Source organism: Marmota flaviventris, chromosome 15 (assembly GCF_047511675.1).
Source record: "Marmota flaviventris isolate mMarFla1 chromosome 15, mMarFla1.hap1, whole genome shotgun sequence".
Taxonomy (NCBI): Eukaryota; Metazoa; Chordata; class Mammalia; order Rodentia; family Sciuridae; genus Marmota; species Marmota flaviventris.
Window position 1 is genome coordinate 72,743,352 of NC_092512.1, and position 12,214 is coordinate 72,755,565.

At 39.4% G+C, this 12,214-nt stretch overlaps 1 protein-coding gene across 1 annotated transcript in view; it reads left to right on the forward strand.

Annotated features, from left to right (window-relative positions):
* Nucleotides 1–12,214, forward strand: part of Sulf1 (sulfatase 1) — a 177,551-nt gene that overhangs the window by 142,041 nt on the left and 23,296 nt on the right. The window contains 1 exon segment of the mRNA XM_071602348.1: nucleotides 9–138. Coding sequence (XP_071458449.1) covers nucleotides 9–138 — 130 coding nt within the window.

The following is a 12,214-nucleotide window of genomic DNA, read 5'->3' on the forward strand; positions in this document are numbered from 1 at the left end:
TGTCAAAGCAAATTTCTACGAAAGAAGGAAGAATCTGGCAAAAATATCCAACAATCAAATCACTTGCCTAAATATGAGCGAGTCAAGGAACTGTGCCAACAGGCCAGGTACCAGACAGCCTGTGAGCAGCCTGGGCAGGTGAGTGACACCATTCTTCTTCACCATCATTTATGCTCCTCTCCATTACTGACTCAAAAGATTTTCAACTTACAAATAATGTACATTTGTGTAAATGTAAATTTCCTTATGGTCATGAGGGCAAGTTCATTGTCACACCTCTCCACTGACAGGCATGTGTTACTGGTTCACACTGGCCCTCCTCATCACTACTTGAGCTCCCTCCAGTTAAAAAATATGGTGCTCTCAGATAGAGATTTCTATGCCTAAAGACAATGCTTCCACCAAGAAAAAAGTTCCTGGGGTTCCTGTTAACAAGTCACCAAACAGTGATCACAAGGTCAAGACATGGGTAGATGCTGAGCCTCTGACAGTGTAGCACCCTAAGAGACATGATGGGGTGTTCCCTCCCTGAATTAATGTTAGATGTCATGAACACAGAGCAGAGGATAGAATTTATGACCAAGGTCAAGAAAGGAAAAACAAAACCACATTTCTGTATGTGCATTGTTTCCACCTTTACTCACAAACTTTTTGACATCAAATATTTCATTGTGATAAATCTTCATTAACAGAAATATTAGTGTAGTTAGTACCTATTATAAGAAAAAAAGAAATATTACACAATGAATTAATACCACTTCTAAAGAAAGTGAAGATATACAAACCTTAGCAATTTTAAAAACTCTTGATTGAAATCTGTGCTAACTAAAAGGAAAACTATACAAGCTAAAAGAAAATACTGTGTCATGTTGACAGATTGAATTTCTGCTAAAATCAGAGCAACTTAGAATAAAATCAGAGGAAAGGGAAAAGAACTTTTTTTTATTTTTTATTTTATTTTTAAAATTTTTGTTTATCTTATGAAAAGCACAATACACCAGATTTTATATCTGTATTCACTCAATTTAATCCTGATCTCTTTGAGTGAGGTTAGGTCATTTCATCCCCATCTCACAAATGGGCAGATGGTAAGTGGCAAAGCTGAGATCCAAAGAGGAGTTACTGATTCAAAAACTCAAGCCACTTGCTGCCCTCCAAGGTAAGCTACATTAAATAGATAAAGAGAATTTCAAATCCTAGATGAGATTTTAAAGTTTCTCTGACCGCTAGGTATTCACAAAATTCGCCGATGCCAGTTCAAGATAGCAGAATGGGCAGCCCAACTATTATCAAAATGCCCTCATTCGTTATGGTATTATTATATGGTAGCCAGCATATTAGGTAGATGATCAAAATAAACAACTTGATCCTACCTCTGTATTTCCTTATGCTTTTTTTGTGCACAGGATCCCTTTGAAATAGAAGAAGGTGGGGGGGGGGGGAGATCTGTGGAAGGAAGGAATAAAATCAGGCCTTCAAGTTCTTCTAGGAAGTCTTTATTTCAAGTGTTTAGTGGAGGAGCTTAGACCTATTCATTATATTTTAATTTGAAGTCTTCAAATCTTTCTCATGGCAGCTCTAAGTATTATTATGAATAAAGCTTCAGAATTGTTTTGTAGCTCTATGATTCTTATGAGCCAACCTCAATAGACTAATTTACTTTTATTCAGGAGTTGGAAATGTTCAGTGTTAAATATATCTCATGCAAATTGGTGATCTTATTCCTCTTTGAGTCCTCTAAATGGGAGTACGATAGCCGTTTGGGAATAAGGTACACTGCCTCCCTACCTTTCAGGATACAATTTTGCAAATCTCTCCATATGGCTTGTACTGAAATTTTAATATATGTCCTAAAAGGCCAAACGTAGCGTTAACTGGATGATGGTACTTGAGCATAAGCTCAGCACTCATGTGCTAAATGCTAACTGTATTAAAATTTCAATTTTACTTTTTCATATTTGTCTCAACTTGTTTTGCTCCCATGAAATTCTTTGATATCTGGCTCCCTGGAAATTTCCTATGCTGTTTTATTTCTATGTGAATTAGTCTGAACTTAGATTCCATCACATGAATAGGAGGAACGTTTACAAGCATCTCTTTCTTTAAAAGTGCCTGAATTAGTGGAATGAAGAATTAAGCTTTGCCCTGAAGGTAATTCCTTTCTACAGGATTTTTCAATTTGGGCAGAAATAAAGACCTAGCAAGATTATTAGGTTGCCTCAATCTTCAGTGAATAGTTGTTCTAATCTTGTAGTTGCTAGTGTCTGTCCCCAGGCCAGTGAGATCAGCACCCCCTGGGAGCATCTCAGAAATGCAAGTTCCCTGGCACCCCACACCACTGAATCTGAGTCCCCAGTGGTGCTTTAAGAAGTATTCAGGTGACTCTGAAGCACATTTCTGGCCTCCTGGTGGTGCCTAAATCACAGCTCAGGAATCTGAGAACTGGACTGGGGTTGTGGCTCAGTGGTACAATGCTTGTCTAGCACATGTGAAGCACTAGGTTCGATCCTCAGCACCACACAAAAATAAATAAATAAAATAAAGGTATTGTATCTGTCTACAAATAGAAATAAAACAATTTAAAAAAGGAATCTGAGAGCCTTGAAAATCTTGAGCCTCTTCAAAGCAGTTACCAAATCTGTGGATTGAACCGCATAATTTATTGAGTTCTATAGAATTTTATCTCCTGGCCCTTTGCTCTGACTACTTTCCGAAATGATCTTTTTGGTGACCATGTCACTGACTTAAAAGGAAACAACAAAACAGAGTCCAGAACAATGAGATTCTGTTGTCCAGGATCAAGGTGACAACTAAGGCTAAGCCACTTTGCTTGGAATCCACTGTCTTGATGTGGGGGGTCACACCTGGCCTGTGCCCTGCTTTCTTCCTCTTATCCAGGTAATTGCCTACATGCTAAGGCAGCACAGTTTTAGGTTTGACCCTCTATGGGGTGTAGCAGAAAAAATCAGCACCATTAGCCCCCTTTACTCCTAATCCCCAGGGAGAGCGTATGGCTCCCTCCCATTACACCCCTGTGCCTGGTCACCTAACCAGAGCCAAGAGGGTGTGTGTGTGTGTATAAAGCAGAGTAAATAAATAAAGGAAGAAAGAATAGGAGGTTAAAAGGTTTGGGTTGGAAAACAGTTACCTCCACTTTCTAACAGTATCTTCTTGAACAAGTCTTTCAATTTCTCCTGAGTTTCAGGTCTTCTATCTCTAAAATAGAGAAAATTAACCTTGCTCTTATGAGGATTAAGTAATACCATACACGTAAAGGACTAGGTGAGACTGAGATCTGTTTTCTCCACTGTGTGAAGGCCGGGTATTGCTATTGTTCCAGGCCGACTTACCTGTTGTTTTCATTTCTATGAAACCAGCAGGGAATTAAAATGGGCCGGAATCCCAAGCGCTTGGCATCAGTCCTTGACAATGTGCACAGAGCAACCAGCAGAGACTAATTAAGACAACATGGACATATGTATTTACACTACTTACATGTTTCTGAATTAATCCAAGACAAAGTGTGAATTCCCACCATTCTCTCAGCTAGGCATTACACCACCCCCCAAGCACATTTCTGTACACACACGTGTACATGTTCATGTGCAATTCTCAACTTTTGTCTTAAAAGACTTCTGTTTACCAGAGAATGGATCCATGATGCTCAATTCTGGCTACACATGGGAATCACCTGAGTGAGCTTTTGAAAACCAGTAATGCACCACCTCATCCCAAACCAATCAGATTTTAAATGTCTTAATGCAAGACCAAGGCATCTGTATTTTTTTTTTAACAATGTTAAAAACCCCAGGCCTAGAATCAGAGAATGTCAAAGTTAGAAGGAGTCTTAGCAATCTTCCAGTTGAATGTTATCATTTTCCTGATAAGGAAGTTTTGGTCCAGAAAACTTAAGCTAACCTGCATCTTTTCACCTCAAATTGAGTAGTTTCTAACCTGTGACATACAATCTCTTTGACAGGTTAAGATGGTAGATTTTTTCCCTTCAAAACTGCAAATGGCATTTGCTATTAATGGTAACAGCTACTCACAGCACCTAGGGTGTGTTTCTCAGCTCTGACTGCACAGCAGAATCTTTAGAAATGATGCAATGGATCACTCCTGTAATCCCAGCACTTGGGAGGCTGAAGCAAGAGAGTCAATCACAAGTTCAAAGCCCACCTCAGTGATTTAGCAAGGCTGTAATTAATTTAGGGAAACCCTGTCTCAAAATAAAATATTAAAAAGGGGTAGGGATGTGACCCAATGGTTAAATGCCCCTGGGTTCAATCCCTGGTGCCAAAAAAAAAAAAAAAAAAAAAAAATGCTGATGTTCAAGTCCACCTCAGGTAGATTATGTCAGAACCTTGCGAGTAGGGATGCAGGTATCAGCTCTATTTCAAGTCCCTCTATTTCAAGTCCTTGGGGATTATTTCTCTGAACAGCCCAGGTTAAGAACCATAAATGCCAAATGAGTATTATTGGGTGGTATTTTTTTTCTTTTTTCTTCCTCTAGGTATAGACATCATCTCCTTAAATAAGAGTTGCATAAAAGAGAAATTCCCTGGGCATTCAATTGGGAAGGACTTTTTTTTAATGTATTCTCTGCCATTTCATGGGAAAAAGAGAACCTTGATTTGTTTTTCATAGAGCAAATGTCCTTTGTTGAGTTGTTAAATTCCAGCATCTTGACAGTTTAGTTTGCCTTTCTACTATTATGTCGATGACAAATCAGAGATGATATCAAGCAAGCTGGTAGAATTGTAAAGGAAACTAGGATGTCGTTTGTTGAGTAGAAACCAGTTTAGCTCCAGGATCTATGTTCCTCGGAATGAATGAAAAAAAAAATATATAAATATATATTACACACACACTCCATATGCCTCTGGCCCTTTATGGCCCCCTGCAGAGCATGAATTAAAATATTTATTTATATTTACTAGTAAGATCTGGCTAGAATTGTTAATTTACCAGAAATTGACAGCCTGTTTCCAGAAACTCCCTGAACCCTGGTTAAAAAGCACAGCATGGCTCCAGGCATCCCCTACACCCCTGGATTCTGGGGGCACACCCCAAAGGACTGAGCTCCTGCTGCCATCCTCCGACTGAATTCCCACCTGTACTTAGGCTGTGCAGACCACTCAGCCTTCTAGCCTCAACCTCCACTAAAGCACACCTCTGAAGAGTTGTGCATCTCCTTATATCTTTTGCTTTTGTGCATTTGGTTCCAGACAAGTCAGAAACAAATGTAAGTACAGGCACTTGACACAAAAACTACACTGTGTGGCCCCAAACTGTTTACACTCTGTCTTCTTTCCACCACTTCCCAACAACCCGCTCTGGTCAGGTTCCCAGTGCTCATCCCAGTTTCTGATCTGCATGTGAATTGCTACTTCTGCCTTCCCAAAATGCTCTCCCCTCACTGATGCCCATCTGAAGACCCACCCCCTCCCCTAAATCATTCTGCTTTTGAAGGCACCATTCAAGGTGCCTTGGGATTACACCCTGGGTCCACCACTTTCTTAGTATGTGAGTTACTTAACTTCATCTGCCTCGCTTTGTTCAGCTGTAAAATGGACATAATAATACCTGCCACAGAGCATTGCTGTAAGAATTACGAGTTACACATTAAATCAAGCACCTGAGACAATGTCTGGCACACAGCAAGAACTCAATAAATGTTGGCTATTGATTGTTGGCCAACGTTAGTTCACCAGCTGTATTTTTCCTGAAGTACTGACTTCTTACAACATTCTAACACTTATTTTTCCAAATGATTGGGTCAAAATCTAAATGAAGATATTTTTTTCTCTCTTCTGCTTCTCCTTTCTACTCTCCCTCCCCACTCCCCATCCGGTCTCTACTCACCTAAAAACAGTTGCTACACACAACTATTTCACATTGCTGAGAAAATTTGATAGTGGCTTGAGCTAAGTAGCAGTTTGGACAAGAATATTTATATTTTTCTAACATTCCCCAGTGCTGAGATAAAAGTTTAAATTCATGTCCATATTCAGGGAACTATTTTTCATGATGTTGATACTGGTCTACAGGATGATAATCACATTGTCAAAATCAGATTGTCAAAATTACTGTATCATTATTACATTTCAGATTACCGTGATTTGACCTGCATTATGCCCAAATCCATATAATAAGATACCTAATAACAGAGAACCAGTATCTGTATGTGTGCATGTGTGTGCATCACATTAAGCTTCCATTGCAGTTTACATTTTTTGTCTCTTTTTATTTATTTGTTCATTGCAGTTTACATTTGAAAAAGCTATAGTCAAATTTTTTGTTTCTTATTCATGAAAACAGGCATAAGTGGATCCAAATATGAATATTAAAAAATCCTTAACCAACCTGGAATCTATGAAATTCAAAGTGTAGAAACTGCAATGATTGCCTAGCTGTTACTTCAGGTAGAAGAAGTAACCAGAGATGTACCATCATCTAACATTTTGCTGAGCACTGTGCCTGGAAAACTGTTCTATATGACAGATATTGTGGCCATTTGAGGCTAAAACTCGGGAAAATAGACTCTAGAAGAGTGACAAATGTTAGTTCATGTGTGTATGTGACAAAGTCACAGCCTTTTTTGGCCATAGAGGGATGCACCTATAGTCCCAGCTTTTGGGAGACTAAGGTGAAAGTTTTGTATGAGCCCAAGAGTTTGGTATCAACCTAAGAATTATAGCAAGACCCCTCTCAAATAAAATAAAATAAAAGCTACAACCTCCCCCTCTAAATAGTTATGAGGTACAGTTTACCATCAGGAAATACTGATCTGTTCAGGAATTAGGTAAACATTTATAAAGGTCTGGTCCAGTTTCCTGGAGTGAATCTTCTCCTCAGAACTCCAAAGCACTTAACAATTGCATCTCATGACTTACCCTCCAGGCCAGGAGAAGCAAGTATTGTTTTGCCAGGTGTGGAATCTGGAAGAACAGAAAGAGTCTGCAGTGTGCTCAAAGCCATGAGTTAGCAGCAAAAGACAGTTCAACTTGAGGTCTTCAGATGCCCAACCCAGTACTTATCTCTATTGAAAAATGGCTCCCTCTCATCAAGTTTACATTAGCTGTAATTGTTTGAGTAATAAATACAGTAGTGTGAGGGAATGGATCACAGTAATAGCAGCTGTGTTCCAGAGCACCTGCCATGTGCTGGCTTCCTCCTGTGGATAGTCTGTGATGCTCAGGGCTCTGCCCAGGCTTCTCACAGCTGCCTTGCAGAGGGCCACAGAGCCGTGTGATAGAGGGGGCTCTGTTTAAATCCAGGCTTTCTGGTTTGAAAGTGTAGAATTTTTCTTCAAGCCACTCCAAATGGGTATTAAATATCCTTCCCAAGACCAAGACAGGATACAGGTGATATTCACTGTCCTAATAAATGACTTAAGGTAGTTGTGTAAGTAGAATGAATAAATTCATATAAAGTGCTCCAGACCAGACCCTGGCATCAAGTAAGAGTTTGATGGTTCTGATGATAAATATGATGATGAACAAAACTGTTTGAAAGGTGTTTGATCTATTTCGATATATTTCTCATCAAACTCTCTATGCATGTACCCTTGTACCAAAATAACCATTCCTCCTGATTTATACATAGGCAGATACAATGAATCAAAAACACTAATACAAAATTACCTAACAGAAGAATTCCGTTTTGATCTGACTTCCAGGAATTATTCAGAATTAAGGAGACATGTTCCTTGCTCTTTATTCTGGGTTCCAGTGAAGTTGGAAAGACTCAGATAAAATAACAACTGAAGAAATAAATTAAATTCTTTTATTCAGCACTGTGCCCACACTAGATGTGCATGATATTTGTGGAATTGGTGTGTACTAAATTACTGGTACAAACTGATAAATTAGAGAGGTAGGAGAAGAACTGAAATGATGTACTCCCAGGAAGCAGAAAAGGAATGTGCAGAGTGAGGGTAAAGATAGAGACAGTCAGATCTGGCAATTAACTGATTTACTGATAAACTTCAAGAGAGTAGATAAAAAGCAAGTCCGTGGGACAGCTAAATTTCTGCAAAGGCCCTTGTTGAGCAGAGCTCATTTCTGGGGCTGATTGCGTGTTCCATTAACAGGTGCCTCCCCTGGGCTCAGATTTTCATCTGAAGGCAAAATCTTCTCTTCTCCTTGTTTTGACTGTTTAAATGGCTTGCAGCATTGGTTTCGAAGTAATTCTTTACAAAAATTTCCTTTCTCTGCCTCCATCTATAAACTCTCCCAGCAAAATCACCATTTTTAGTGGCAGCTATTTCAAGGTTTTATTGCACAGTCATAAAAAGTGTCATGATATGGAACACTAAAATGACTGTGGTAAATGTGTGGTAATTATATTTCATTGAAATTCCTAGTATGCTTGCCACTAAGAAGATTTTCGAAGCCTCTAGCTAATTACTTCATCTAATAGGGTCTGTAACTCTTTCAGAGGGTCCATGGTAGAGAAAGTAATTGACACTTGTCAGTGACTCTTGCTTTACCCCAGGTAGGTGTGTAAAAATATGTATACCTAGAGTGTATATGGATGTACGTGTGTGCATGTGTGCACAAATACACACATATATGTGTATTTGATTTTGTGTGATACCTCATCCACACCAGAGACACTGCCAGACAACTAGTGTGGTTAAATTCCTCTTCAGAAAAAAAAAAAAAAAAAAAAAAACTCTCTTTCCCTTGATCTCTATCCTCACAGGAAATCAACCAGGAATTTGGCTAATGGGAAAATGTAAGTTAGATTCCAAATACACTAAGTTGCTAAAAATTCTGCCTATGTCTTTGGGTTCCATAAGAATCTACTTACACCATCATTTTTTCTGGGCCAATGAGAAAAAAGCAGGTTTTTTGTTTTGTTTTTTGGGTTTTTTTTTGGTACTGGAGATTGATTGAATCCAGGGGTGCTTGACCGCTGAACTGCATCCCCAGCCCTTTTTATATTTTATTTAGATACAGAGTCTCACTGAGTTGCTTTAGGACCTTACTAAGTTGCTGAGGATGACTTTGAACTCACGATCCTCCTGTGTCAGCCTCCGAGCCACTGGGATTACAGGTGTACACCACCGTGCCTGACTAAAAAAGCAAATTTTAAAATAGATTTGGTGATGACAATTCAGAAAGAAAGAAAAGAAAAAGAAAAGAATTTACTATAATTGTGTGATATAAAAATTAATACTTGAAGCAAGGTGCCTGTAATCCCAGCATCTTAGAGAGCCGAGGCTGGAGGATCACAAGTTCAAAGCCAGCCTTGGCAACTTAGGGAAGCCCTAAGCAATTCAGTGAGAACTTGTCTCTAAATAAAAATATTCCTAAAAAGGGTTGAGGATGTGATTCAGCAGTTAAGCACCTCTGGGTTCAATCCCCAGTACTGAAAAAGAAATTTAACATTTGGCCAGGAATAATGGTGCACTCCTGTAGTCTCAACTACTAGCAAAGTAGGATGGGAAAACAGCTTGAACCAGGAATTCATAACCAGCCTGGGCAATAAAGCATGATCTATCTCAAAATAATAATAATAATAATAATAATAATAATAATAATACCAAAGTCAGTGTCATTTGCAACCACAGACAGACCATTATTTATTCAAAAATAAAATTGGTTCCATTTTTCAGATAGAAGGTAGAGTGCTTCTTAAGCACCTATTTGCCTATGGGTTTGAATGCACTGGCCACTTCTTTTGCTATTGGAGGTATCAAGTAATCAACTCTTACTTTTTAAATGCTAGAGGTAGATACCTGGTAGATGGAGAAGTCTCAAGTCATTTGGATTTAAGAGATATAGATACCTTCAAGCACTACTAATTCCCAATTTTGTGGAGCTATGAAAAGTTATTTATTTTGCAACACTTTTCACCAGCAAGAATCCTATATGGAATATAGCTATTTTTTAGTGTAGTTGTCTCTCAGTTTCTGAAAACTTTTTGAGAATTTCACAGCATCTTCTGGAGCTAATTGGACATAACTGTGAGGGTCACTCTCCCAGGCCTGGAAATCCAGGGTCTCCAGCAGAACCTGGCAACAGGTCACATGTAGTTTTCCACCAAGTGTAAGTCACCTGTCAATAACCGTGGAGAGAGAAAGGGGAAAACTGGTTATTCTTAAGTAGAGCACTTGTCCTGAAGGATTGATGTGCTGGTTGTATTTAATAATCCAACTGGAGTCATTTTCTGACCCAATTACATCAGTACATTTCTAGACACACCTTTCTTTGCACGAGCCGCACCCGTAGATACCTACATCCTCCTCAAAGACTCATGCATCTGAGCTGTTCTGAAATATATCCCTCCTTCCTTCCCAATGGACTCCAGATGCAAAGAGGACCCAATTGCTAATGTATAGCAGGGGCTCTTAACCCCAACTGCACATAATAATCACCTGGAGAGCTTCTGAAAATTCCAAGGTCCAGCCAAGTTTGAGAACTCCACATGTGACCTACCTCCCTTGGGCCTGATCAAGTTAACTTCACATTATTTTTAGTTAAGTCTTCTCTAAATCCTTAGACTATTCTTGTTTGTTTCCTTTTCATGAGTCGATTAATAGGTTGCCTTGATTCTCTCACAGAAGATGCTAAACATTCAAGACATTCTAGCCAAGGTCGGATGTGGTGATGCATGCCTGTAATCCCAGATACTAGGGACGCTGAGGCAAGAGGATTTCAAGTTCAAAGCCAGCCTCAGCAACTTAGTGAGGCCCTAGGTAACTTAGCAAGACCCTGTCTGAAAATAAAAAATAAAAAGGTCTGCACCCCTGGGTTTAATCCATGGTAGTAAAATAAATAAATAAAACATTCTAGCCAACCCACAAATAAAAGTATACTTTAAAATGGTTTGAAACAAACAAATAACAGCAAGCGTATAAAGGGCTAAAACAAAATCATAGAATGAGCTATATCTATCTGGTGTCTGGGAAGTGTCCAGTAGAAGTATCAAAGCAGCCCGGAGTTGCATTTCTTCAATGAAATTCCCTTAACAGAAAATGAAGAGTGACTCTAGATCTCTAGTTCATCATGATACTTCTGTGTACAGGTTTCATTCACCTGCTTCCAAAGCCTTCTGGGACCCTTGGCCAATCTCAACTTGGCATTAGTATATTTTTTGCAACTAAGATATTACTCCCAATGTGATATGGACACAATGAGGGGATAGATAGGAGATCATTTTAAATGGTGCATGAAAGAAATCTTTTAAAAAATATTTATTATTTAACAGATTTGGAAATATATAAGTGGCACAACACATAATTTTGTAGATATTATTGTGTTGGCCACAATTTAGAAATATGTGCATTTCAAGTTATCAATACATAGAGGCACATAGGTGATATTCATAAATAGAAAGGGGGAAAAAGATAAAAAGTTTGATAATGCTCCATTTGTCAGTACTTTCACCAACTTTGGTCAACTTCTAGTTGAGGTTGTATTCTTCCTGACTCCCAAGTTAATACATGAGGGAGGAGAAGGGGTGGGGGGTACAAGTAAAAAGAAGTTATTAAGTCCTTCCCCCCGCCACCGGGATTGAACTCAGAGGTGCTTAACCACTAAGCCACATCTGTTTTTATATTTTATTTGGGGACAGGTCTTGGTGAGTTGCATAGGGCCTCCCCAAGTTGTTGAGGCTGGATTTGAACTTGCGATCCTTCTGCCTCAGCCTCCTAAACCACTGGGATTACAGGCGTGCCCACCAGGCCCAGTTTAAGTCTTTAAATGTAGAGAATCCCATGAAATGACCTCCCCCACTCCGAGGGTGAAGGGCTATTTTTTCAACCAGTTACTCAGGAAGTGTTGGGGACACTGAGCCCTGAAGCAGTGTCATACTTATTTAGAAATGAACCTATAGCATCTGCAGCAGGCTTGATAAGTAGCTCCAAGTAGAAACCCAGGGCAAGTTCCCATGTGTACCCACTTCTCCTAGCAGCGATTCACAGGGTGTGCAGGATTTGTAGTAAGATAAGATGAAAGGCAACCTGGCCAGTTTGCCAGCACCTGGGATGTTCTCTGATTAAACCCATTTCTGTCTTCCTCATGTGCCACCCTTCCCTGTCTAGTGTTAGAAATTCAGGGCCAGAGAACAAAGCAGCCAGGTTTGTTTTTCCAGAGCAAGAGGGGTCTGGCGAAAAACAGCCCTGACAGCTGTGCCTGGGTCTTGGTGAAGGAAGGGCTTTCACGTGTTTCTTCCAAGACTGTTTAGTCTGCATGCTGAGGAT